The sequence below is a fragment of the Macaca thibetana genome, chromosome 20 (assembly GCF_024542745.1).
Source record: "Macaca thibetana thibetana isolate TM-01 chromosome 20, ASM2454274v1, whole genome shotgun sequence".
NCBI classification, from domain to species: domain Eukaryota; kingdom Metazoa; phylum Chordata; class Mammalia; order Primates; family Cercopithecidae; genus Macaca; species Macaca thibetana.
In genome coordinates, this window is record NC_065597.1 from 11022697 (window position 1) to 11050622 (window position 27926).

General features: G+C 50.4%; 1 protein-coding gene across 4 annotated transcripts; it reads left to right on the plus strand.

The window, feature by feature from the left end:
• Positions 1-200: 200 nt before the first annotated feature.
• NUTF2 (nuclear transport factor 2) lies at positions 201-27923 on the plus strand. 4 transcript variants are annotated; one of them, XM_050773290.1, is made up of 6 exons: positions 207-295; positions 14791-14876; positions 19621-19748; positions 23529-23600; positions 23690-23788; positions 26158-27923. In XM_050773290.1, the coding sequence occupies exons 3-6, from the start codon at positions 19650-19652 to the stop codon at positions 26269-26271; spliced, it is 384 nt and encodes a 127-aa protein (XP_050629247.1). In that variant the 5' UTR covers positions 207-295; positions 14791-14876; positions 19621-19649; the 3' UTR covers positions 26272-27923. The 4 variants fall into 4 exon arrangements, with proteins under 4 accessions (XP_050629244.1, XP_050629247.1, XP_050629246.1 ...); XM_050773289.1 differs by lacking the exon at positions 14791-14876 and adding an exon at positions 15702-15789; XM_050773287.1 differs by lacking the exon at positions 14791-14876 and having other exon boundaries at positions 201-295.
• Positions 27924-27926: the final 3 nt, after the last annotated feature.

Sequence of the window (27926 nt, forward strand, 5' to 3'; positions counted from 1 at the left end):
CTCCAGTGTTCCAGAGGCTTCCACTAGACCACAATTCTCAGGGGCTTGCCCCGGCAGCCTCCCTCCCTGGCTTAGCCTCACCTCCCGCGCTGCGGGCCGTGTCTGGGCCTCCGCGCATAGCACACCGGGAATTGTAGTTTTTTCTTGGCGTGCTCATGCCGGAAAGGGGGGGCGGTGGGACTGCGTCTCCCAGAGTGCAGCGGGGCGGGCGAAGGAAGGCAGGGGGGAAGGGACAGTCGGTCGCAGACCGCGCTGGGTTGCCGCCGCCGCTGCCGCCATCGTGCCAGCCCCTCGGGTGAGTGTCGGGGCCAGCACGCCGGGGCGGGGGCTGGGCCGCAGGAGCCGCTCTCCGGGCTGCCGGGAGGCTCCGCTGAGAGTCTCCGGGCGGCCCCTCCCCTCCCCCCCCCCGGCGGCCCGAAGCCGCGCGGGGCCCGGGCCATGTGTCGAGCGCGGCTCCGCCTCCCGCCGGTCCTGTGAGGCGGCGGCCTGGGGGAACGCAGAGAGAGCCAGTCAGGCGCCTATCTGGGCCGTACCGTGCTGGTGGCTGATGCACTGGCCTGCGCCATGGCCGGGCCTTTTTCTCTAGTCGGGACCATCCGGATGGGGCCTTAGGGCCCCGCCCCGTCTAGCCTGGCCCGGCCTGCGCGAGCCCCACAAGCTCTGCAGGCTGGCTAGCGGGCAGACCCCAGTCCCACCTCCTGCTACCCACCTACGAAGGATCCGGGGATGGGCAGCGCCACCCGGCCCGCTCCAGAGTCAGCATGGGTAAGGGCGCCCGCCTGCCGCAGCCGGGGCTTGGGCCCCTCACCCTGTTCCCGACCATAGCCCGGCCGGGGTGTAGGTGAACGCCCCCTGCTTGTCTGCCCCTCGGGAGTGTACGTTTCTTACCGCTCGCTCTGTGGAGCCCGTACTAGAGTTCTCGCAGGGAGGGCAGGGTCAGGGAATATGAGGCGGGAGGGGATTCCACGGGAGACTTTACCCCTGGCTGGGCCTGATGGGGTGAGGCGGCTTCTGGCGGGTAGGCCCAGCCCACGCCCTTCTCTATCAGTGATCAGGCCCCAGCGGCAACTATAGAATTGCCCCGCAGGATGACTTCATAAGAATGGGATGTTAAGGTGGGACTTAATGCACGGGAAAGTAGAATTCAGGCCTGAGGTTCTTGAGCCTAGTGCTAAACCAAAACCTGGGCTGGAAGGGGCCTCTGTGTGGAGCATGTAGATTTCAGACTTTGTAGGGCCCTTCCGAAGCCTGGGCGGCAGAACTAGGGCTGGAAGCTGCAGAAAGTCTGGCTTTCCCTCACTTGCTTGCTCACTTCCCAACAACTGGAGCCGCCTATAAACAGGCAGGAACGTGGTTGCTTTATGAAATTGCCCTTACTGCTGCCATCAGAGACCCTACTGAGTTCTGGGAGAAGGGTTATCTTTGACCAGAGAATACTATCCTGATAGCTTTTGTCAAGGCGCTTCTGATTGAGAGATGGTAAATTTAGGAACCAGTCCAGAGAAGACCTTGGGACTAGAGGAGAGATGGCATGTAAAGCCTTGATTTCTCTGAGCTGCAGTCTTTCCAGAGACTAAAGAAGCAGCTCAGGCCTGGCGCGGTGGCTCACGCCTGCAATCCCAGAACTTTGGGAGGCCAAGGCCAGCGGATCACCTGAGGTCAAGAGTTCCAGACCAGCATGGCCAACATGGCAAAAGCGCATGTCTACTAAAAATACAAAAATTACCTGGACGTGGTGGTGCATGTCTGTAATGATAGCTACTCAGGAGACTGAGGCAGGAGAATTGCTTGAACCCGGGAGGTGGAGATCGCAGTGAGCTGAGATCACACCACTGCACTCCAGCCTGGGTGACAGGGCAAGACTCTGTCTAAAAAAAAAAAAAAGCTGGGTATGGTGGCACGCACCTGTACACCCAGCTAGCTACTCGGGAGGTTGAGGCAGGAGAATCGCTTGAATCCGGGAGGCAGAAGTTGCAGTGAGCAGAGAGCATGCCACTGCACTCCAGCCTGGGCAACAGAGCAAGACTCCGTCTCAAAAAAAAAAAAAAAAAAAGCAGCAGCTCAGTCTCTGCAGCCCTGGCCTCAGCAGCAAGCAGAATATCAGGGCTCTTAGGAGGGCTGATTGAGACCCAAGGTGAAGAAAGCAACTGCCCCTACATTTTTTTTTCTTCCCCCTTGAGTATTTTCCCATGTAATATTTTTCTGGTCATTTCTGGTCACTTCTTCCAAGTACTCTTTTTTTTTTTTTTTTTTTTTTTTTTTTGAGACGGAGTCTTGCTCTGCACCCAGGCTGGAGTGCAGTGGCCAGATCTCGGCTCACTGCAAGCTCCGCCTCCCGGGTTCATGCCATTCTCCTACCTCAGCCTCCCGAGTAGCTGGGACTACAGGCGCCCGCCACCTCGCCCGGCTAGTTTTTTGTATTTTTTAGTAGAGACGGGGTTTCACCATGTTAGCCAGGATGGTCTCGATCTCCTGACCTCGTGATCCACCCGTCTCGGCCTTCCAAAGTGCTGGGATTACAGGCTTGAGCCACCGCGCCCGGCCTCCAAGTACTCTTGACTTAGAAGTTTTCTTGCATATGAATTGCTCTGCCTAGTTATTTTCCCTGGTCAGGAAGAACAGGCAAGGATGCTGCTCAGATCTTATCAAACCCTGCCTTCTCTTTGGATTTAACTTTCCTAGTCCATATTCTGGCCCATGAGGACATGGAAATCAGGTTCATCCAAAAGGGACTACCCACAGGACAATGAGGTGAAATCTAGAACTAGAAGCAGTTATTTCAAGACTCTCCGTAGATTGTCTGGATTGGTACTTTCTAGGACACAGATTTCAGGTGAGCTGGCTTATGGCTCTGGCTTAGTTTGCGTATTTCGTGGCCCTGGGTGGCTTGACCAGGAGAGGTTTTTTTTGTTTTTTTGTTTTTGTTTGTTTCTTTGGAGACAGAGTCTCGCTCCGTCACCCAGACTGGAGTGCTGTGGTGCGATTTCGGCCCACTGCAACCCCTGCCTCCTGGGTTCAAACAATTCTCCTGCCTCAGCCTCCCGAGTAGCTGGAACTACAGGTGCATACCACCACGCCTGGCTAATTTCTGTATTTTTATTAGAGATGGGGTTTCACCATATTTGTCAGGCTGGTCGAACTCCTGGCCTCAGGTGATCCACCTGCCTTGGCCTCCTAAAGTGTTGAGATTACAGGCCTGAGCCACCACGCCTGGCCTGTTTTTGTTTTTTTTGAGATAAGATATTGCTTTGCCCTCCAGGTTGGAGTGCAGTGGCTCAGTTGTGGCCGACTGTAGCCTCGACCTCCCGGGCTCAAGTAATCCTCCCTTTCAGTCTCCCAAGTAGCTGGGACTACAGGCATGTATTAGTACTCTGGCAAATTTTTTATTTTTTATTTTATTTATTTATTTATTAGACGGAGTCTTGGTCTTTCGCCCAGGCTGGAGTGCAATGGCACGATCTCAGCTCACTGCAACCTCCGCCTCCAGGGTTCAAGCGACTCTCCTGCCTCAGCTTCCCGAGTAGCTGGGACTACAGGGGCACACCACTATGCCTGGCTATTTTTGTAATTTTAATAGAGATGAGGTTTCACCATATTGGTCAGGCTAGTCTTGAACTCCTGACCTCAGGTGATCCACCTGCCTTGGCCTCCCCAAAGTGCTGGGATTACAGGCGTGAGCCACTGATCCCAGCCTAATTTTATTTTTATTTTTATTTTTTGTAGTGATGTGATCTCCATATATTGCCCAGGCTGGTCTCAAACTCCTGAGTTCAAGTGATACTCCCACCTCAGCCTCCCAAAGTGCTGGGATTACAGACATGAACAATTGCCCAGTGATCACAAGGGTTTTCTTCAGGGTGAAAAAGATACTTTTCCTTCTCCGAGGTTACTCAAGAGTAGGAGGAATCCAGGTGCCTCCCTCTCATTCCAACCTCTAGAAGTTCCCTGTAACTTCTTTGTCTGAGGTCAGCTAGCCATCGCTAGGCATCCTGATCCTGATAATTTGTTAACGTTTCTGGAACTTGGCAGGCCATCTAGGTCTCAGATATAAGAGAAGTACCCTGAGGTTCTCGGGGATCTATCTGCATCCTCTGTTCATGTAAGGCTGACTTGGAAGTGGGACCTGGCATGCGGTGGTTGGGATTTGGCTGCACAAGGATGAGGCGGGATATCAAGATGCTTCAGTTCTCAATTAGCTCAAAATTATGTCCTTTCATGTGTAGAGGCCTATCTGCCTATCAGTTTTTTTTGAGCCAGAGTCTTGCTCTGTTGCCCAGGCTGGAGTGCAGTGGCGCCATCTTGGCTCACTGCAATCTCCGCCTCCTGGGTTCAAGCAATTCTCCTGCCTCAGCCTCCCGAGTAGCTGGGGTTACAGGTACCTACCACCACACCCGGCTAATTTTTGTATTCTTAGTAGAGATGGGGTTTTACCATATTGGCCAGGCTGGTCTTGAACTCCTGACCTCAAGTGACCCACTCGCCTCGGCTGCCTAAAGTGCTAGGATTACAGGTGTGAGCCACCGCACCTGGCTGAGCCCATCTCTTCTCTCCGAGCCATGTCTTGTTTTATTCTGCTGCCTTTGGAGTTGGTAGTTTGGGAGGGGAAGAATTACTTAAGAGAGACACAGACTAGTCAAGGTGCGGTGACTCACACCTGTAATTCCAGCACTTTGGGAGGCCAAGGCGGGCGGATCAGGAGGTCAGGAGTTCGAGACTAGCCTTGCCAATATAGTGAAACTCTGTTTCTATTAAAAATACAAAAATTAGCCGAGCATGGTGGCGGTTGCCTGTAATCCCAGCTACTTAGGAGGCTGAGGCAGGAGAATTGCTTGAACCCAGGAGGAGGCTGCAGTGAGCCAAGATTGTGCCACTGCACTCCAGCCTGGCAACAGAGTGAGACTCTGTCTCAAAAAATAAAAGGAGACACAGAATTTTTTTTTTTTTAATACTTTAAGTAGTAGGGTACATGTTCACAACGTGCAGATTTGTTACATATCTATACATGTACCATGTTGGTGTGCTGCACCCATTAACTCCTCATTTACGTTAGGTGTATCTCCTAATGCTATCCCTCCCCGCTCCCCCCACCCCACAGCAGGCCCGGTGTTTGATGTTCCCCACCCTGGAGACACAGAATTTTCAAATTTCAGAACTAGGCCGGGCGCAGTGGCTCAAAACGCCTGTAATCCCAACACTTTGGGAGGCTGAGGAGGGTGGACCACTTGAGGTCAGGAGTTTGAAATCAGCCTGACCAACATGGAGAAACCCTGTCTCTACTAAAAATACAAAAATCAGGCCGGGCGCGGTGGCTCACGCCTGTAATCCCAGCACTTTGGGAGGCCGAGGCGGGCGGATCACAAGGTCAGGAGATTGAGACCACGGTGAAACCCCGTCTCTACTAAAAATACAAAAAATTAGCCGGGCGCGGTTGTGGGCGCCTGTAGTCCCAGCTACTCGGGAGGCTGAGGCAGGAGAATGGCGTGAACCCGGGAGGCGGAGCTTGCAGTGAGCCGAGATCGCGCCACTGCACTCCAGCCTGGGCGACAGAGCGAGACTCCGTCTCAAAAAAAAAAAAAAAAATACAAAAATTAGCTGGGCGTGGTGGTAGATGCCTATAATCCCAGCTACTCTGGAGACTGAGGCAGGAGAATCGCTTGAACCTGGGAGGTAGAGTTTGCAGTGAGCTGAGATGGTGCCAACATACTCCAGCCTGGGCAACAACAGCGAAACTCCGTCTCGGAAAAAAAAAAATTCATAACTAGAAGCCACCTTATATCAAAAATTCTAGGATTCAGCACCAGCTCCGAAGCTGGAGTATCGCTTGAGGCCAGGAGTTCAAAACCAGCCTTGTCAACATTGCAATACCCATTTCTACAAAAGAAAAATAAAAAAATAGCTAGTGTGGTTATGGTGTTGTATACCTGTAGTTTCAGCTGCTCAAGAGGCTGCAGGAGGTCAAGGTTCCGTGAGCTATGATCATGCCACTGCACTGTAGACTGGGGACACTCTACAAGACCCTGTCTCTAAAAAAAAAAAAAAAAAAAGCTAGGATTCCCTTAATGAAACACTGGTATCTTTTTTCTTTTCTTTTTTTTTTTTTCACCCAGGCTGGAGTGAAGTGTCACTCTTGCCCAGGCTGGAGTGTAGTGGGACAATCTCGGCTCACTGCAACCCCCGCCCCCCAGGTTCAAGCGTTTCTCCTGTGTCAGCCTCCCGAGTGGCTGGGATTATACCCGCCTGCCATCACACCTGGCTAATTTTTATATTTCTAGTAGAGATGGGGTATTGCCATGTTGGCCATGCTGGTCTCAAACTCCTGACCTCAGGTGATCTGCCCACCTTGGCTTCCCAAAGTGCTGGGTTTAGAAGCGTGAGCCACCGTGCCTGGCCATTTTTTCTTTCTTTCTTTCTTTCTATTTATTTATTTATTTAAGACCGAGTTTTGCTCTTGTTGCCCAGGCTGGAGTGCAATGGCGTGATCTTGGCTCACTGCAACCTCCGCCTCCTGGATTCAAGCGATTCTCCTCCCTCAGCCTCCCTAGTAGCTGGGATTACAGGCATGTGCCACCATGCCTGGCTGATTTTATATTTTTAGTAGAAACGGGGTTTCTCCATGTTGGTGAGGCTGGTCTCGAACTCCTGACCTCAGGTAATCCACCCACCTTGGTCTCCCAAAGTGCTGGGATTGCAGGCATGAGCCACCGCGCCTGGCCCTTTTTTCTCTCTTTTAAAAATTTTTCTTAGTGTACATCAGCAGCCTTTTTTTTTATTTTAATGAGATAGGGTCTCACTCTTTTACCAACAGTGAGACCCTGTCTTTATTTATTTATTTATTTTATTTTATTTATTTATTTTTATTTTTTTTTTGAGATGGAGTCTCCCTCTGTCGCCCAGGCTGGAGTGCAGTGGCGTGATCTCAGCTCACTACAAGCTCCGCCTCCTGGGTTCATGCCATTCTCCTGCCTCAGCCTCTCAAGTAGCTGGGACTCCAAGTGCCCGCCACCACGCCCGACTAATTTTTTGTATTTTTAGTAGAGACGGGGTTTCACCGTGTTAGCCAGGATGGTCTCAATCTTCTGACCTCGTGATCCGCCCACCTCAGCCTCCCAAAGTGCTGGGATTATAGGCGTGAGCCACCGCACCCGGGGCTAGATGCTATCTTTAAAATAAATTAAATAAATAAAAACTAGCCAGATATGGTGGTGGGTGCCTATAGTCCCAGCTACTTGGGAGGTGAGGCAAAAGGATCACTTCAGCTGGGAAGTTCAAGTCTGCAGTGAGCTGTGATTGTGTCACTGCTGAAGTGCAGTGGTGCCATCTCAGCTCACTGCAGCCTTGACCTCCTGGGCTCAAGCAGTCCTCCCACCTCAGCCTCCTGAGTAGCTGGGATTACAGGTGCTCACCATCACGCCCAGCTAATTATTATTATTATTTTTGAGACGGAGTCTCACTCTTGCCCAGGCCAGAGTGCAGTGGCACAATCTCAGCTCACAGCAACCTCTGCCTTCCAGGTTCAAGTGATTCTCCTGTCTCAGCTTCCTGAGTAGTTGGGACTACAGGCTCCCGCCACCATGCTTGGCTAATTTTTGTATTTTTAGTATAGACAGGGTTTCACCACATTGGCCAGGCTGGTCTCGAACTCCTGACCTTGTGGTCCGCCTGCTCAGCCTCCCAAAGTTCTGGGATTACAGGCGTGAGCCATTGCGCCTGGCCACACCTGCTAAGCTTTATATTTTATTTTTTAGTTTTTGTGGAGACAGAAGTCTCACTATCTTGCCCAGGCTAGTCTTGAACTCTGGGCTCAAGTAATCCTCCCAAAGTCCTGGGATTACAGATGTGAGCCACCGTGCCCGGCCAAGTTATACAACTTTTTGTAGAGACGGGATCTCACTGTGTTGCCCAGGCTGGTCTCAGAATTCTTGAGCTCAGGTGATCCTCCTTTCTCAACCTCCCAAGTACTGGGATTATAGGGAACAGCCACCACGCCTTGTCTGTTGTGCGTGACCTTCTTTTTGAGATGGAGTCTCACTCTGTCACCCAGGCTAGAGTGTAGTGGCACGATCTCGGCTCACTGCAACCTCTGCCTCCCGGGTTCAAGCGGTTCTCCTGTCTCAGCCTCTCGAGTAGCTGGGACTACAGGCATGCACCACCATGCCCAGTTAATTTTTGTATTTTTAGTAGAGATGGGGTTTCACCATGTTGGCTATGATGATCTCGATCTCTTCAACTCTTGGTCTGCCCACCTCGGCCTCCCACAATCCTGGGATTACAGGCATGAGCCACCGCGTGCCTGGCCTGTGCGAGACCTTCTAATTCCCTTCCTGGAGCATGGGTTTGTGGCTTCTGCTCCTTTCACTGAGACCCTCTTATGGTCACTTTTTAATTGTTCCTGTGGTAGTACCCATCAGGGCATCTTCCCAGGCGCCAGACAGGAATTCTTCACAGAGGTGGGAGGTTCAGCAGACCTGGTTAGGGAGGCTCCTTGGATGTTCCTTCAACAGATGGCCGTTGCCTGGGGGCTTACAGAGGGAAGCCGGAGACAGCAGGGACTTTGGAAATACCAATAGTGCTTGTTTTAGAATGCAATTCAGACCATTTTCCTTGAGGCCTCCGGGACAGAGGAATAGTCCTTTTGGGGTAAGGGGAGTGAATCCAAAAAGTTTTCCACAGAATGGACATTGAAAGTTGGGCATGATTTCTTGGCCGGGCACAAGGCTCACACCTGTAATCCCAGCACTTTGGGAGGCCAAGGTGGGTGGATCATCTGAGGTCAGGAGTTTGAGACCAACCTGGCCAATATGGAAAAACCCCATCTCTACTAAGATTCCAAAAACTTAGCCAGGCATGGTGGCAGGTACCTGTAATCCCAGCTACTCGGGAGGCAAGAGAATCGCTTGAACCTGGGAGACTGAGGTTGCGGTGAGCCAAGGTTGTGCCACTGCACTCCACCGTGGGTGACAAAAGGAGGTCTCTGTCTTAAAAAAAAAAAAAAAAAAAAAAGTTTGAGCTGAACTTTGTGCTGGGTGCTGGTTTTTTTTTTGTTTTTTTTTTTAATGTTTAATTAATGTTTTGGTAGGGCATTTGAGAATGATGTTTGTGTGTTTGCAGTTCAGTTTGAGTTGGCTACCCCTTTTCTGGCTTTGAGATTCTGTGATTCTCTCTTCCTTTGATCATGTATGGCAGGAATTCTTAAGTCCCTCCCTCGGGGAGCCAGCAGTGTTTGGATTATCTTTGGAGTGATTTAGGCCATGTAATAATATTCACCCTCTTTTTCCTCACCCTGTCAGCTGGAGTGTGCCCTCCTGGGCAGAATGCTTTGCTTGGGTCTCGGTTTGGCTGGGAACGTGTCTTGGTGGCCAAGGGAGAGGGACACGAGGCCCACGGTGGCCTGCCTAGGGACCCCAGGGCTCCTACTGCAGGGTGACCAGTGGCCAAGAACTTCTTTTCACTGCCTTGGGCGTTACTCACTTGTTGCTGTACCTGCTGTGTGCCAGCTCCCTAAGCCCCCAGGCTGGAGACAGGGCAGCTATGGGGATGGGGAACTTTCCTCATAAGAGAGGGGTTTCTGGGGTACCTGGGAACTGAGGGCTGTTTGCCCCAGTGTCCTCAGTAAACTGGGGGAATTTTGGGATGTTTGTTTCTTAAAACCTCGAATGATTCCCTCAGAGCCAGTGGGTGTCCCCAGGGCAGAAACTGGAAAGCTTGCTTCCCCAGGAAGGAACTCTGTGTGGAGATACTGGTTCCACTTGCAGGTGGTTTCAGGACTAGGAGAATGCAAATTCTGATGTCTCTAAGGTATAAAGGTGCTTTGACCTGCTGAGTAGGTGCTCAGGTTCTTCCATTCTAAGGCTCATGGAGCTTGCTGATTTCGTAGGGGAAGACAAGGCCTGGGCTGCATTCCTTGCCACCCGATTTTTTTTTTCGGGGGGTGGGGGAAATGAGAATAACTTTATTTCATTGCGGGGAGTGGGCAGACGTCCAGCCTTAGAACTTCTGGAACTGCTTCTTGGTGCCAACGGCCTTGGTGACCTTGAACATGATGAAGCGCACTGTCTTGCTCAGGGGCTGGCACTCACCCACTGTTACGATGTGGCCAATGTGGACGTCCCTGAAGCAGGTGGAGAAGTGTATGGACATGTTCTTGTGTTACCTGATTTTGTCACTTAGGTGCTTTCTGCTACTCCACATTGGCTTTCAGCTGTTCGCATCTTGGCCAGTTTTTTTTTTTTTTTTTTTTTTTTTTTTTTTTTTTTTTTTTGGAGAGAGTTTCGCTCTGTCGCCCAGGCTGAAGTGCCGTGGTATGATTTCGGCTCACTGCAACCTCCACCTCCCAGGTTCAAGCAATTATTTGCCTCAGCCTCCTGAGTAGCTGGGATTACAGGCACCCACCACCACGCCCAGCAAATTTTTGTGTGGTTGGTTTTTTTTTTGTTTTTTGTTTTTTGTTTTTTTGAGAGGGAGTCTCACTCTGTCGCCCAGGCTGGAGTGCAGTGGCGCAATCTCGGCTCACTGCAAACTCTGCCTCCCGGGTTCACGCCATTCTCCTGCCTCAGCCTCCCGAGTAGCTGGGACTACAGGTGCCTGCCACCGCGCCCGGCTAATTTTTTGTATTTTCAGTAGAGACGGGGTTTCACCATGTTAGCCAGGATGGTCTCGATCTCCTGACCTCATGATCTGCCCGCTTCAGCCTCCCAAAGTGAAATTTTTGTATTTTTAATAGAGACAGGGTTTCGCCATCTTGGCCAGGCTGGTCTTGAACTCCTGACCTCATGCTCCATCTGCCTCGGTTTCCCAAAGTGCTGGGATTACAGGTGTGGGCCACCACACCCAGCCCAGTTTTTTTTTTTTTTTTTTTTTTTTTTTCTTTTTGAGTTGGAGTTTTGCTCTCATTGCCCAGGCTGGAGTGCAGTGGCACGATCCTGGCTCACTGCAAACTCTACTTCCCGGGTTCAAGCAATTCTCCTGCCTCAGCATCTGGAGTAGCTGGGATTACAGGCACCTGCCACCACGCATGGCCAATTTTTTGTATTTTTAGTAGGGACAGAGTTTCATCATGTTGGCCAGGCTGGTCTTGAACTCCTGACCTTAGGTGATCCACTTGCCTTGGCCTCCCAAAGTGCTGGGTTTACAAGTGTGAGCCACTGTGCCGGCCCCATCTCGGCCAGTTTTGTGAACATTCTAATGCTAGCTATACCAGTGGCTTTTTGTGGTCTTAAATTCTTTCTTAACCTCTTGGAGTCTTTGTTTCCTTGTCTATAAAGTGAAGATAATCATACCAGCTTCACAGGGCTTGTTGTGAGACTCAAGTGAGAGAACACAGAAGTGTTTGACTCACAGGAGGTGTTCCCTCCACCACCCTGTGGACGCCATGGTCATCCCTTTATTCCCGGCTCTTCTCAATCTCAGCGTGTCACAACAGTATTGGCCAGGCCACAGGAGTGGTCCCTTAGGAGTCTCAAGCCCCATTAGGGGAGCCAAGTCCATATTTACCTGACCATCAAGTTCATAGCCTGAGGCTTAGTTCAGGGATGGGAGCTGGGTAGAAGGAATGGGGCCCCAGAGGTCTTCTGAGTCACTGGGGAAAGGGAGGTTGCATATGGAGTAAGTGCAGAGCAGAGACCAGAATGCAGGTCTTGGGATTCAGCTGGGCCAGTCAGGGAAGCCCAGTGGCTATAGAACCCTCCCTGCAGGTAAAAGAGGAGGAAGGAGCCCTTAGGGTGCTGTGGGCACCTAGACCTCAGGTGACAGCCCCAGGAAAGGATTCTGTCCTGGTCAGCCATCTGGGCTGATTTCACTCCATCCTTCAGGCAGGGGAGTGGCGGGCCACACAGGTTCCATTCCTGGTTCTAGGCCTACTCCATGGTGTGGGTGAGATACCTACCTTCTTCCTAGCTGTTGACCTAGTATTCACCTAGGAACCCGTACTAACTCCTAACAGCTGGGTCCTGCTCCATACCCCATCATTTCCTCCTAACATCCTACAATTACTAATGATAGGACAGAGTCAAAGGGTCACATAACAAGGGAGACGTGGAGCAGGCTAGAGGCTAGGTTTTTGAGGGTGTGGCTGTGCCTGCTGTTCAACCACAGCTGTCTGTCATGTCACTTGGACCTTGGGAATGAGAGAGTATTGGGGCTAAGCCCCACTTGCCAGATGCTACAGACAGATAGCTGGGTGGACAAGAAATAATTGTTTCCTCACAGCTTGGACAGAAGGTGTGGGTGGAGGGGAAGTGGGTCAGTAGGCCACTTGAGTGAAGTTTGCACAGAACTCACTCCTCCTCCAGAGAAGAAGGACTGGCCTCTCAGCCCAGGCTCTGACACACTCATGCACTTAGTCGACAAATAGTTATTGAGGGCTGGGCCAGGTACCATGGGAACAGGGATGACTAGGGGTGCTTTGTCAAGGAGATAGACCGTAAACAAATACCAAAATGTGACAATGTCATGCAGTGATAAGTGCTAAGAAAACAATACAGGAGGCAAAATGGGTAACTAGACAGCTACTTTATTATTTATTTATTTATAAATGATTTATTTATTTATAATTAATTAATTTATTTATTAAAATTTATTTATTTATAAATAATAAAGACTGACTCTGTCGCTCAGGGTGGCATGTGGGGCGGCATGATCTCGGCTCACTACAACCTCTGCCTCCCGGGTTCAAGTCATTCTGCCACCTCAGCCTCCCAAGTAGCTGGGACTATAGGCACATGTCACCATTTCTGGCTAATTTTTGTATTTTTAGTAGAGACAGGGTTTCACCATGTTGGCCAGGCTGGTCTCGAACTCCTGACCTAAAGTGATCTGCCTGCTCAGCCTCCCAAAGTGCTGGGATTACAGGCATGAGCCACTGTACCTGACCACTAGACAGCTACTTTAGACCAAGCCACTAGACAGCTACTTTAGACTGAGTGGTCAGGGAAGGTGTGAATGAGGAGGTGACATTTGAGCTGGCACATATGTGACACAGGAAGGTCTAGGAAGTAGAGTGGTCCAGATAGAAGGAGCAACAGTTACAACGCCCTGTAGTGAGAACAGACTCAGCATGTTCCAGATGGAGGAAAGTGCCTGGTGCGACTGGAGAGGAGGGGAGGGAGTGGCAAGAGATGAGGTTGGACAGCCAGGAGGGCCAGGTCACCTAGGACAGGACAAGTGGTTGATACTTGAAGACAGGATAAGTGGTTGAGACTGTTCCAGGTGCCATGGGACAGAATGCATAGTAGCACCCCTTGTCAGACCATAAAATCAGTGGGGGACAGTTTTTCCTGAAAGACTAACACCCAGCAGTGTCTTCCTGTCTAGTTGCTGCTGCTCTGCCTTCAGGATTTTTTTTTTTTTGAGACAAGGTCTCGCTGTGTTGCCCAGTCTGGACCTCCCTGGCTCAAGCCATCCTCCCACCTCAGCCTCCTGAGTAACTGGGGCTACAGGCATATTCCACTATGTCCAGCTTTTTTTTTTTTTTTTTTTTCCTGTAGACATGAGGTCTCACTGTGTTGTCCAGGCTGATCTCGAACTGCTGGGCTTAAGCAGTGCTCCTGCCTTGGACTCCCAAAGTGTCCGAGGGATTACATTTATGATTAGGGGTGTGAGCCACCGTACCCTCAAGATACTTTTTGCACTCTGGCTCCAAGGGTTTGTTTTTGTTTTTGTTTGTTTGTTTGTTTGAGACGGAGTCTCGCTCTGTCCCCCAGGCTGGAGTGCAGTGGCGTGATCTCAGCTTACTGCAAGCTCCGCCTCCGGGTTCACACCATTCTCCTGCCTCAGCCTCCCGAGTAGCTGGGACTACAGGCGCCCGCCACCATGCCCGGCTAATTTTTTTGTATTTATAGTAGAGACGGGGTTTCAGCGTGTTCGCCGGGATGGTCTCCATCTCCTGACCTCGTGATCCACCCGCCTCAGCCTCCCAAAGTGCTGGGATTACAGGAGTGAGCCACCACGCCCGGCCATTTGTTTGTTTTTTTGAGACAAAGTCTCACTCTGTTGCCCAGGCTGGAGTGCAGTGGAGCGTTCTTGGCACACTGCCACCTCCACCTCTCGGATTCAAGCAGTTCTCCTGCCTAAGCCTCCCAAGTAGCTGGGATTACAGGCGCATGCCACCACACCCAGCTGATTTTGTTTTTTCTTTTTTTTTTTTTTTTGAGATAGAATTTTGTTCTTGTTTCCCAGGCTGAAGTGCAATGGCACAATCTCGGTTCACCGCATCCTCTGCCTCCCGGGTTCAAGCAATGCTCCTGCCTCAGCCTCCCAAGTAGCTGGGATTACAGGCATGTGCCACCATGCCCAGCTAATTTTTTGTATTTTTAGTAGAGATGGGGTTTCTCTATGTTTCCCAGGCTGGTCTGGAACTCCTGACCTCAGGTAATCCACCAGCCTTGGCCTACCAAAGTGTTGGGATTACGGGCCTGAGCCACTGCTTAGGCCTTTTTTTTTTTTTTTTTGAGTTGGAGCCTCGCTCTGTCACCCAGGCTGGAGTGCAGTGGGGTGTTCTCAGCTCACTGCAGCCTCAGCCTCCCGGGTAGCTGGGATTACAGGTGTACCCACTGCGGCCAGCTAATTTAGTTTTATTTTAATTTAATTTAATTTAATTTTACTTTATCGTATTTTATTTTATCTTATTTTGAGATGGAGTCTCACTCTGTTGCCCAGGCTGGAGCGCAGTGGCACAATCTCCACTCACTGCAAGCTCTGCCTCCTGGGTTCACACCATTCTCCTGCCTCAGCCTCCCAAGTAGCTGGGACTACAGGCGCCTGCCACCACGCCCAGCTAATTTTTTGAATTTTTAGTTGTTCTACCGTGTTAGCCAGGATGGTCTCAATCTCCTGACCTCGTGATCCGCCCACCTCGGCCTTCCAAAGTGCTGGAATTACAGGTATGAGCCATCATGCCCAGCCTGTTTGTTTCTTCTGAGGCAGAGTCTTGCCCTGTCACTCAGGGTGGATTGCAGTGGTAAGTTCACAGCTCACTGTAGCTTTTACCTCCTGGACTCAGGTGATCCTCCCACCTCAGCCTCCTGAGTAGCTGACACTACAGGAGTGAACCACCATGCCTGGCTAATTTTTAGAATTTTTTGTAGATATGAGGCTTTATTGCTGAGGTGCTTCTAGAACTCCTAGACTCAAGTGATCCTCCTGCTTGGGCCTCCCAAAGTGCTGAGATTACAGATGTGAGCTACCATGCTCTGCCTTGGGCCTGAGGGTTTTAAGCCAGGTTGGCTATCAGTCTCCCTGTTGGAAGAGTCCTTTCTGGGCTGTGCTTCAGGGCTGTGTTTTTGGCCTCCATGATAGCATGTGTGGGGGATAGCCACGACTGGTACCGATTTCAGGGCCCTCACTGCAGGTCATGCAGATCTACTGGCATTCCCTGTGGCTTCAGGCACATGAGAATCTTTCTGTGTGCAGTCTGGAAGGAGTGACATGGTCTTCCCAATCACTCTCCTGCCTCGGGCTAGCATCTTTGTCTGCTCTGCTTTGCTGAGATGGTAGAACAGGGTTGTGACTTTGAAGGTTTGAGAAAACTGACATTATCCTCCATGAAAACTCATGTGTTTGGACTTTGGGTTTGATGTGGAACTCTTCTGCCTGAGGCCTTTGTTTGGAGGTGGAAGCCCTGGTTCAGGACTGCCTTGCCCCTTTCTGAGAGAGCCAGGCTCAGAGGAGTGCTCTCACTGATGTGGTCTGTTTGTTTTTGTCTCCAGGCCCAAGTTGTCACTAGGAGTCCTGACTCTGGAGAGGCCTCCAAATCTAGTCAGTCCAATTCCACCACCTATCAGCTGCTGACCTAGAGTGAGTTGGAGTTGGCTAACCTCGCTGAATCTCCTTTTGGTCATCTGTAATGTGGGGGTTGACTCACAGGGTGTGGTTACAAACAAGTGCACATAAGCTCTTTGCACATTTCTATGCCTAATGTGCATTGGTGAAGATGAAGTGTTCACAACCAGACACTGTTATTTTGAGTTTTGTTCTTGGAAACACTTAAAATTGGAGGATAAAAATGGGGTTTTTCTGTTGTCTAACGGGATCTCCTGGGTCAGAGGTTTTAACCTGGGATCTATGGCTAAACAGTTGAAAATTATTCACAAGGCTGGGATATCTCTGCCTCTGAGCAAATGTGTTGGGAGAGGGCCACAGTTGCCGAGACATTCTTAGAGGGTCTTTGTGCTCACAGAGACCTAATGGTCAGCGAAGGCTGGTGTTCAGAGGTCATCAGAGTCTTTTCTGCTCCTCAAGGAGCCAGGCCTCAGCCTGCAGACTGTTGGGGTGAAGCAGGAGATGGTGTGGTCAGCGGCCCTCTCACAAGAGCTGTAGGAGAAGCTGTCATGATGGTCAGTTCCCAGTCTAATGTGAGGCTGCCTCTGAGCCCAGGCTTTTTTTGTTTCTTTCCAGCCTATTACTTGTACAGTAAATGTGTTAGAAACAAGATCAGAGCTTGCTGGCTATTTTGGGAAACATCCTCCAGCCTGGCCTGGAGGATGTGAGAAGGGTGGGGATCTCAGGAGGGGACTTGCCTGTGTACCAAACACAGTGAATAGGCTTTCAGTAGGTTCTGTTGTGTCTGTGTATGTAGCTGGATTGATGTAGGAGGGAATGGCTAGAGAGATGGGGATGAGGGTGGAACTTAGGGGGTTTGGCCTTTAAGCCAAAAGCAAGGGTGTTGTAGGGGAGGAGCATGGTCAGCTTTGTGGTTTAGAGCTCAGGGATGCAGAGTTAGCAGAGAAAGAGACGGGCCTTGACCAGAGGACCCAGTGTCAGCACTGATGTACCAGATGAGCTTAGGGCAAGACCCAGCGACATCACTGGATGACGGTGGATTCTGACAATGTGGCTGTTGTGATCACTACGTGGAAATAAACACAAGACGGTGAAGCAGGCCTCAATCCACATAGTTTTGAAGGTTCCTTCTCATTTTCTGGGAGCCCCTGATCTGTCCTATTCCTCAGAGAGCTTACTCTTCCCCACTCTGCCCTGCCCTACCAGGCCAAAGGATCCTTTTCTTCCTTTATTCTTCCACCCCATTTCCTTCTACCACTACTTCAGTCAAGGAGTTTTTGTATCAGAAAGTTATCACAGGCTGGGTGTGGTGGCGCACGCCTATAGTCCCAGCACTTTGTGAGGCCAAGCTGGGCGGATCACTTGAGCTCAGGAGTTTGAGACCAGTTTGAGCAATATGGCGAAGCCCGGTCTCTGTAGAAAACACAAAAGGGAGCCAGGCGTGGTGGTGCTTGCCTGGAGTCTCATCTCCCTGGGAGGCTGAAGTGGGAGGATTGCTTGAGTCCTGGAGGTTGAGGCTACAGGGAGCTGAGATGGCACCACTGTACCCTGACCTGGGGGACAGAGGGAGACACCCTTTTCATGCCCCAAGACATTTGCTGGTGCTGTTTCTTCTGGTTGGCATATCCTTTCTGAGGACTGCCCAACTTTGCTGTGAGCCAAGGGTAGAAGGAGACATGGCCCTTATCCATTCCTCCAGCTTTTCCCCTACCCTCAGAGCTCTTAGGCACTGGGTATGGCACCTTGGAAGCTGCAGCAAGGTCAGGGCATGTTGAGTGACTAAGCATAGCAAATGCTAGGGTGGAAGGGGCAGAAATGCCAGGGGCGGGAGCTGTGCTCTGCCTTAGGTCCTCTAAGTTTGTGTGTGGGTACAGCCAGAGTCTGACCCCTTGGAAATGTGACCAAGACCACAGTGAAGACTAGATGATGGTCCTGTGCTTTCCCCACTTGTTGATTTGTTTCTTGGCAGAATGAACTAGGATACACCTTGTGTTCCTGTGTGGCAGGCATGACTGGATCCAAGCTTTCTCCCCTGCTTGCTTTAGATTTTCCTGGACATTTCTTAGTCATCCCAGCACTAAGCTTCTATTTTTAGTGCCACTACCTCCTAGGGGACCTAAAATAAAGCTGGCTTAGCTTCCTGGTCCCTCATTGGCTTGAGTGTTGGTCACAGAGTGGAGGATTGGCTGTGTTGTCACTCTTCCCCTACATAATTCCTCCCCACTGGCTCCTCTGGCTTTGGGTGAGGTCACAAGGACTGGAGTGAGCTAGCACTTACCATGTTGAGCTGAGGGCTTTATCATGTTCCCTTAGAGAAGCTTCACAACCACTGGCACTGTCAGGTTGCCATCCCCATCTTACAGTGGAGGAGGCTGAGGCCCTAAGAAGGGCAGTGACTTGCATCAGATCCCACCACTGCGAATGCTTGTCTGCTGGGATAGAACCCACGTCCTCACTGCTTTGGTTCAGAGTCCTATTATCAGGACAGAGGGGATGGGCTCCTCTACAGTCGGGGCCAACCACAGAACAACACGTGGGTCTGCAGTCAGGGGATCTGCAGCGAGATGTGGGCTTCCCTACTTGGAAGAAGCCTAGCAAAGCCCAAGCGACTCTCCCATCTGGGGCTTGGGTTTTCCATCCAGTATCCTTGCAGCCATGGTTTCTAGTTGGGAAGGGGCCTCCCCTCTCTCTCAGAGACCCAAGAGAGACAGCTCCTTAGGGTGAAGGCAATGCTGGGATGAGGGGATATGAAGTGATGACACGTTTCCCCTCACAGCCTTCAGCCCTGCTTTCCACAACCCTCAGCTTTCCCTCTGATCCTTGAACTCATGTCCCCAGTTCTGAAGTGGGTAGGAGTTACTCCAGTCAATGAAGAAATATCCTAGAAAGGGCCAGGTCAGGTATCACCTGGCCTCGGGGAAGTAAACTGCCCCCATTGAGACTAAGGGGTCACTTGCTCTTTTTGTCAGAAGAGGGGCCTTGACTGGGTACAGTGGCTCATGCCTGTAATCCCAGCACTTTGGGAGGCCAAGGTGGGTGGATCATCTGAGGTCTAGAGTTCGAGACCAGCCTGGCCAACACGGTGAAATCCAATTTCTACTAAAAATACAAATTAGCTGGGTATGTTGGAGGGCGCCTGTAATCCCAGCTACTCCCGAGGCTGAGGCAGGAGAATCCCTTGAACCCGGGGAGCAGAGGTTGCAGTGAGCCAAGATCGTGCCATTGCACTCCAGCCTGGGCAACAAGAGTGAAACTCCATCTCAAAAAAAAAAGAAGAAGAGGGGCCTTGAGAATCTGCCCCCATCCTCACTGGGTCTTCTTCCATCTGTCAGCATAGCCCTGGGACAGTGTTGGGGGCCTGAGCACTGTAATACAAAATAGTACACACACACAGATAGCAGTTGTTCTGGGCTGTAAAGTGGGAAGAACAGCAGTAACTCTGACCTTGCAGTTTGTTGAGAGGATTACATGGAAAGATATTGGAAGAGTGCTTAACTCCTCCCATAAGGACCCTCCCCTTACTGGGCTTTCAAGGGCCTGCTCTGACCTTACTTTGTTGTAGATCCACCCTCAGCATCCCTCCTGTGTGCTCCACGACCCTGTCATCTATGTGTCTCATCAACCAAGAACTCAAAGGAAAAGCTGGGTCTGGTCCACCTCTGGGCTCCCAGCACTGGTCTGACTTGGGAGGGGTCTCCTGCCAGTTCCCCAGGGCCTCTCCGTGTACTCTGAGAGAACAGATCTCAGCAAAGGACTCCAGGAAGGCCAGTGAGGGGTGGGGGTCAGTGGCTGGTCACCTACTTTTGTGGTACCAATGCTTCCCTCCTGGTCTCATTGGTCTTGCAGGTCTCCGTGAGGCCGGGTGACGCTCCAGAATGGGAGACAAGCCAATTTGGGAGCAGATTGGATCCAGCTTCATTCAACATTACTACCAGTTATTTGATAATGATAGAACCCAACTAGGCGCAATTTACGTAAGTTTCCAGCTCTAGGGCCAGAATAGGACCTAAGGGAATCAATCTGGATGTTGGGCGAGTATGTCCAGTTCACAAGTTTTGGCAGCCCTATCTGGACTGGCTACACCTCTGTATCTGAGCTTTTGTCCATGGGACGGGTCTGAGGCCTGGCCCAACTAACTACCTGGTCTATACTTTTCCTTTTGTCAACTTCCCACAAGAGTGGGAATCCTGCTATTCTGGGCAGGGTATTCTGGACTTGCCATTCCATGTGGCCAGCACTTGTCATGGCACATGGTTTTGGGTTGGGCAGCAATAGGCAGAGGTTAGGGCTCATGGTGCCCTCTGGAGGCAGCAGCCATGAGCATCCTCAGTGCAAAGCTAAGCTCTCCTGGAGGCCTGGGGTCCAGCTTCCTTTTGGATCCAAAGCTCCTGAATGCTCATGGGAAACAAATGGGGTTAGCCCAAGGGAGGCTGATATGTCATTTGACAAACCCTTCTATGCAGGCATTGTTGACTGCTCCTTTTTTGAGATGGAGTCTTGCTCTTTCTTTTTTTTTTTTTTTTTTTTTTTTTTTTTTTTTTTGAGATGGAGTCTCGCTCTGTCGCCCAGGATGGAGTGCAGTGGCTGGATCTCAGCTCACTGCAAGCTCCGCCTCCCGGGTTTACGCCATTCTCCTGCCTCAGCCTCCCGAGTAGCTGGGACTACAGGCGCCTGCCACCTCGCCCGGCTAAGTTTTTGTATTTTTAGTAGAGACGGGGTTTCACTGTGTTAGCCAGGATGGTCTCGATCTCCTGACCTCGTGATCCGCCCGTCTCGGCCTCCCAAAGTGCTGGGATTACAGGCTTGAGCCACCGCACCCGGCCATTCTTTCACTGGGCTGCAGTGTAATGGCTCGATCTCAGCTCACTGCAACCTCTGCCTCCTGGGTTCAAGTGATTCTCCTGCCTCAGTCTCCTGAGTAGCTGGGATTACAGGTGCCTGCCACCATGGCCAGTTAATTTTTTGCATTTTTAGTAGAGACGGGGTTTCACCAGGCCAGGCTGGTCTCGAACTCCTGACCTCATGATCCACCCACCTTGGCCTCCCAAAATGCTGGGATTACAGGTGTGAGCCACCACTCCCGGTGTTTGCTGCTCTTACAGTGGTGTTCATATACACCAAGAACTAATTGTACTTGATTCTGCCTGAGATTCAGTCACAAAAGTGTGATTGATCAGGCAGGTGATCCTGATGGGAGTGATGGGAGTAATCCAGGCACAGTCTCAGAGCCTGACTGGGCTGAGTGTCCATAGTCTTCCGTGTCTGTCTCCAGAAAGTCAGGGTCCATTCAGAAATTTTGGAAAAAATAAGGAAATCTTATTAGTGGAAGACCAATTCCCGCACAGATATTATTTGATTGTCATTATCATAGTAGAGTTTTTTTTGTTGTTGTTGTTGTTGTTTTTTGAGACAGAGTCTCACTCTGTCACCAAGGCTGGAGTGCAGTGCGGTGATCTCGGCTCACTGCAGCCTCTGCCTCCTGGATTCAAGCGATTCTTGTGCCTCAACCTCAGGCGTAGCTGAGACTACAGGCATGCACCACCAAGCCTAATTTTTTTTTTTTTTTTTTTTTTTGAGATGTAGTCTCACTCTGTCGCCCAGGCTGGAGTGCAGTGGCGCAATCTCGGCTCACTGCAACGTCTGCCTCCTGGGTTCAAGCTATTCTTCTGTCTCAGCCTCCCAAGTATTTGGGACTACAGGCACATGTCACCACGCCTGGCTAATTTTTGTATTTTTTAGTAAGAGATGGGGTTTCACCATGTTAGCCAGGCTGGTCTTGAACTCCTGACCTCAGGTGATTCGCTCGCCTCAGCTTCCCAAAGTGCTGGGATTACAGGCATGAGCCACCGCGTCCGGCTACGCCTAATTTTTGTATTTTTAGTAGAGGTGACATTTCACCATGTTGGCTAGGCTGGTCTCCAACTCCTGACCTCAGGTGATCCGCCTGCCTTGGCCTCCCAAAGTACTAGGATTTACAGGTGTGAGTTACCATGCCCAGCATAGAGTTTTTGAAAACTTGAAGTGATCTGACCTGAGATCCTGGCAATTCTGCCTCATTATCTCTCTTTTTTTTTTTTTTGTGGGGGCGGGGGAGTGGAGTCTCACTCTGTCACCCAGGCTGTACTGCATTTGTGCAATTTTGGCTCACTGCATCCTCCGCCTCCCAGCTTCAAGCAATTCTCATGCCTCAGCCTCCCAAGTAGCTGGGGTTACAGGTGCGCACCACCATGCCCAGCTAATTTTTATATTTTTAGGAGATGGGGTTTCACCATGTTGGCCAGGCTGGTCTGGAATGCCTGACCTCAAGTGATCTGCCCACTTTGGCCTCCCAAAGTGCTGGGATTACAGGTGTGAACCACTGGCCTCATTATCTCTTTTTTTTTTTTTTTTTTTTTTTTGAGACAGAGTCTTGCTCTGTCGCCTAGGCTGGAGTGCAGTGGCGCCATCTTGGCCCACTGCAAGCTCTGCCCCCTGGGTTCATGCCATTCTCCTGCCTCAACCTCCCAAGTAGCTGGGACTACAGGCGCCCGCCACCATGCCCGGCTAATTTTTTGTATTTTTAGTAGAGATGGGGTTTCACCATGTTAGCCAGGATGGTCTCGATCTCCTGACCTCGTGATCCACCCGCCTCGGCCTTCCGAAGTGCTGGGATTACAAGCGTGAGCCACTGTGCCCAGCCTGGCCTCATTATCTCTTAGAGCAGGCCTGAGCCAGAGAGTTAGGAAGGTCCTAAAATAACAATTTATATTTATTATTTCATAATATTCAGCACATTACCCCTTTGAAGGTTAGGAAACTAAGACTCAGAGAAATAACTTACTAATGTCACAGCTAGTAAGTAGCAGAGGTCCTTTTGAGTTCTGCCCTTGAAGGCTGTGGAAGGGAAGATTTGAGGTGGAACTAAGCTAAGTGGGTTACATGTGAGATATTGCTTCTTGGTGGTAGGGAGGGTCCCAGACTAGGCCTTGGGAGGCCTTGTCAGCCTGTATCTCTCCCTGACCCCAGGGGTATCCAGAAGGCTAGCTAGAAGGTCCACAGTAGAACTGAGCCTGGGCCGTGGAAGGTGATGAATGTGGAATTTTTCCAAGTTATTTCTGATGACTTTTTTTTTTTTTTTTTTGAGATGGAGTCTCACTCTGTCACCCAGGCTGGAGGGCAGTGGCGCGATTTTGGCTCACTACAACCTCCCCTTCCCAGGTTCAAGCGATTCTCCTGCCTCAGCCTCCTGAGTAGCTGGGATTACAGGCGTGCGCCACCACGCCCAGATAATTTTTGTATTTTTTAGTAGAGCTGGGGTTTCACCATGTTGGTCAGGCTGGTCTTGATCTCCTGACCTTGTGATCTGCCTGCCTTGGCCTCCCAAAGTTCTGGGATTACAGTCATGAGCCACCGTGCCTGGCCATATTTCCGACACCTTTTGGGGACTGACACCACACAGCAGGATGGCTGAGCTCAGGCCACATATAGCCCTCCCGGGCCTATGCATATCAGTGGCCGTATGACTTCTTAAATACAAATGGGAAGTATATTTTATTAAATAGTCTTTCAGAGCCTGGGTCCATGGGACAATGGGGTATACTTGAAGATGCTGACAGTGTAATGTTTGGAGGTTATACTCAGTCTCCCTCTTTAGACAGGGAAACTGAAGTGTGGGCACACTTCTCCAAGCAAGACCCTTTTCAGAGTCTTTCCAGGGCCTTAGAGATACCTGTACTCTGAGGTCCCAACCCTGGGGTTTCCTCTGCATTTTTCAGATTGACGCGTCATGCCTTACGTGGGAAGGACAACAGTTCCAGGGGAAAGCTGCCATTGTGGAGAAGTTGTCTGTAAGTAGGGATGAAAGCCAGGGTGCAGGTGGCTCCTTTCCCACCTCTTCGGGCCTTGGTTCTCCCACCTCCCACTCTCTCTCTTGCAGAGCCTTCCGTTCCAGAAAATCCAGCACAGCATCACCGCGCAGGACCATCAGCCCACTCCAGATAGCTGCATCATCAGCATGGTTGTGGGCCAGCTTAAGGTAATGGTGCTGTCGCAGTGGTAGGGAGGGGTGGGCAGGCAGAGGAGAGTCTTGTGTCCCTGCTTTCCCTGTGGATGTGGCCGGCTTATCTAGGGACACCCAGACAAAGTGACTGTCTAGAGCTGCGTAGTTCACTATGCTAGCCATTATCCACATATAGGTGGCAATTTTTAAGTTACATTAATTAAGATTAAAACATACTTCTTTGGCTATACTAGCCATATAGAACATTTTTGTGACTGCAGAAAGTCCTATTGGCAGACACTGGTCTAGAGCCTTTATCTGGAAAAGGGAGAAGTATTGGAGCAGGATGGGACTGGAGTGCCAAGCCACTAGGCTCCCACCTGCCCCAAGGTCAAGGTGGACAGGCCAGCTGGGTGTTGAGAGGCAGTCCACTACTGCAGCCCTTGCTACCACTCCTCAGGCTGGCTGCTGGCTCCTCACCTGCTGAGCAAAGCAGATTCCTGGAACTCTCTCTTTCTCTCTTTCTTTCTTTCTCTCTCTTTTCTTTTCTTTTTTTCTTTCTTTCTTTCTTTCTTTCTTTCTTTCTTTCTTTCTTTCTTTCTTTCTTTCTTTCTTTTTCTTTTCTTTCTTCTCTTTCTTTCTATTTCTTCTCTTTCTTTCTTTTTCTTTTTCTTTTTTTTTTTTTGAAGACAGAGTCTCTCTCTTGTTGCTCAGGCTGGAGTGCAGTGGCACAATCTCAGCTCACTGCACCTCTACCTCCCGGTTTCAAGCGATTCTCCAGCCTCAGCTTCCTGAGTAGCTGGGATTACAGCCGCCTGCCACCATGCCCAGCTAATTTTTTGTATTTTTAGTAGAGACAGGGTTTCACCATGTTGGCCAGGCTAGTCTTCAACTCCTTGACCTCAGGTGATCCACCCGCCTTGGCCTCCCAAACTGCTGGGATTATAGGCATGAGCCACCGCCCAGCCTGGAACTCCTATTTCTCTTTGCATTTTCCTTTCTCCTTCTCAAGACCTGTTATTCTCAGAGACTTCCTGTGGTCCCGCAGACCTGCCAGGAACTCTCCAAGGACCTGCTGTGCTTCAGCCTATTAAAGCCAGATTCTGGGCCAGGCGCAGTGGTTCATGCCTGTAATCCCAGCACTTTGGGAGGCCGAGGCAGGTAGATCACCTGAGGTCAGGAGTTCGGGACCAGCCTGACCAACATGGAGAAACCCTGTCTCTACTAAAAATACAAAATTAGCCAGGTGTGGTGGCACATGCCTGTAATCCCAGCTACTCGGGAGGCTGTGGCAGGAGAATTGCTTGAACTCAGGAGGCGGAGGTTGTGGTGAGCCGAGATTGCACCATTGCACTCTAGCCTGGGCAATGAGAGCGAAACTCTGGCTCTAAATAAATAAATAAATAAAGCAAGCCAGATTCTGTTTCCAAAAACACCCTTCTTCCCAAAAATAGCAGGACAAATTGGCTGCCCCTTGGCCTGGGCTTGTGTCTCACAATAACATGGTCACATGCTCGCTCTCTCTAGCCTAGCTGGGACAGGGCTTCCTGAGTCCAGAGTGGGTGTGTAGGTGGTCCTGTGGGCCTCTGCAGTGGACGCAGAGGCACCTGCTTTCTGGCCTGGACTTTCCTGTGTCAGTTTATCCTGCCTGTCCAAGATGTCTTGCTCAGTGCCTGCGCCTGAAGAGGGACAGAATTCAGGAGGTCTCTGTAGGGAGTTCATTGCTCACTTTCTCAGGCAAAGGTAGTAAACACTGCTCCTTCCCACCTGGCTTCATGTTCTTCCTGGTGATTCTGTCCAATTTGGAGCTCCCAAACAACTGATTTGCCTCCTTGATGACGATAATTCCCAGAAAGCAGGTGATGTTAGAGACAGTGCTGGTTAGCTAGGCTCCTGTTTCAACTAGGCCTCATCCTAGTTTTCTGCAGTTTGGCTGCAGGTTTCTTGCCTTTTTTTTCATCTCAAATACTGTTTATTACATGACAGGAAACATCATCAGATGGTGAACCTATGTTTTCAATATTGTTTGCAGGTTTTTTTGATACGCTAAGTACTTGGTAAATACTATGGGATTAATTTCAAAATTGTGATCACTTGTGCCTGGAGGTATGTGCTTGGAGGCAGGTACATCCTCTGTCTTTGCTATAGCTAAGGGTGAATTATTGTGCAGTTTAAGCACACATAGCAGTAGGCGTGGCTGATTGTTGACCTCCATGTGCCCAGGGCCTTGTTTCATACATTACATCAATTCACATTCACAAGTACCCCTTGGCTATACTGGGATTTGAGTTCAGGACAGTAGGGCCTGATCCTAAAGTCCACATTTTTTTGCCCTATTCTCCTACCACTGAATTATCTTCCTGTTTCTCGATCCCCTTACTGAATCCTCTTCTCTCTCCTCACAGGCGGATGAAGACCCCATCATGGGGTTCCACCAGATGTTCCTATTAAAGAACATCAACGATGCTTGGGTTTGCACCAATGACATGTTCAGGCTCGCCCTGCACAACTTCGGCTGACCTCCTCTCAACTAGGCACTCACGCTGTTTCCTCCTCCCTCCTCTTCCCAATACTATTCCCACTCCTCCAGATGCTCCAAATATCATGCACAAATGAGCAGGGCCGCGGCGGGAGTGGGCGCAGTGCGCTGCTGCCACCGAGGTGTTGTGCATGATGTTTGGACACTAGACTAGTTGCATCTGATGGGAGAAATTTGTGTTGTACCAGCGCATGCCTTGGAAAGACTTAAGTAATGCAAAAGGTTGTCCTTTTTTTTTTTTTTTTTTTTTTAATCTACTGACAAGTTGCTCTAGTAACCCAAAGAAGTGAAGGAGAAAGCAGCTGCCTCACCGCCCAGACATTGATTTGTTCAGATGTTTCAATGCCTCATGATACAATAAAACCACAAAAATTTTCTTAACAGTTTAAATTGTTTTAATTAGTTTACTAGTTGGCTGGGCATCAAAAGCCACCCGGACCCATTGTCTGTCTCATGTCTCACCCTCCCACTTCTGCCCCAACTCTGAATACCTGTTTCAGGGAGAAACTGCTGAAGCAGCACTCCCAGCTAGCCTCTCAGAAGCCCTGTAGGGCAGTTCTCTCCCACTCCACAGGGCGACTGGTCTTGGGAAAGCAGGCAGGAAGAGCTCAGGTCCGACTTGAAGCTTCTCGCACTGAAGCCTGTGCAGTCAGTTCTGATACCTCCTGTGACTTCTGCTCTGGCGAGGTTCAGGGTTCTAGTAGCAGGAGAGATGATCCTGAATCCTGCTGAAGCTGGAGAGGCCTTGGCAAAATGGCCCATCACATTTAGGCCCTGTGGGCTGAAGTCTCAGCAGTATCAAGGGAGGGGTCCGCTGTATCCCCAGAAGGATCAGGATCATATCCAGGGTGCCCCACATACACCAAACCAGGCAGAGGGCAGCTCAGCTCCTGTCCCATCTGCTTTGGATATCATTACCCAAAGGCAGGTAATCCGAAGAGCCAGCCTCCACTGCCCACAGAGCCAGGCCCAGTTGGGTTGGAGTATAGGTCAAGAGCTGTGGAAGGAGGCAGTCTGTGAGGGACTCATAATTTAGGAGTCCTCACCCCTCAGACCTCTGCAGGACATTGCCAGGCCTCTATTCCCTTCCTCAGAATACAGACTTAATGCTGTCTTCAAATCCCAGGGAGTCTTAGCTATTAGGGCAGTTTCTGCTTCTCCATTTTGGGGACAAACGCCTTGCCCAATACAAATCTAGCCCCCCATCCCACAGACTTCTGGATTGTATAAACCTAGTGGCAACGTAGCAATGATAGGCCAGAAGCAAACCCAAGATTTGGGTCAGTGCCCTGTTACGGGTTTTAGGATTGGTAAGGACACCACAGCTAAATCTGACGTGTAAAAAGATACCCTTTCCCCGTCCCAGTGCGGGTGGACTGTATCCCCACCTCTTCAGATCCCATAGACTGCCGGGTGACATTGGGCACAGGGCTGGATGGTGTGCTGTTTGAGAGGACAGCATGCTCAGGAGATTTCAATAGGAATGATCTCTAGACTGATGTGTATTTGGGGAAGTGGGGGTGGGGAAGAGGTAGGTGCCTGCTGCCTCAAACCACCTTGTGTAAAATCTGCAATACAGCTTCTTCCATGTACCTGTGCCTGAACTGTCTGCAATAAAGAAGAATTTGTAAACTG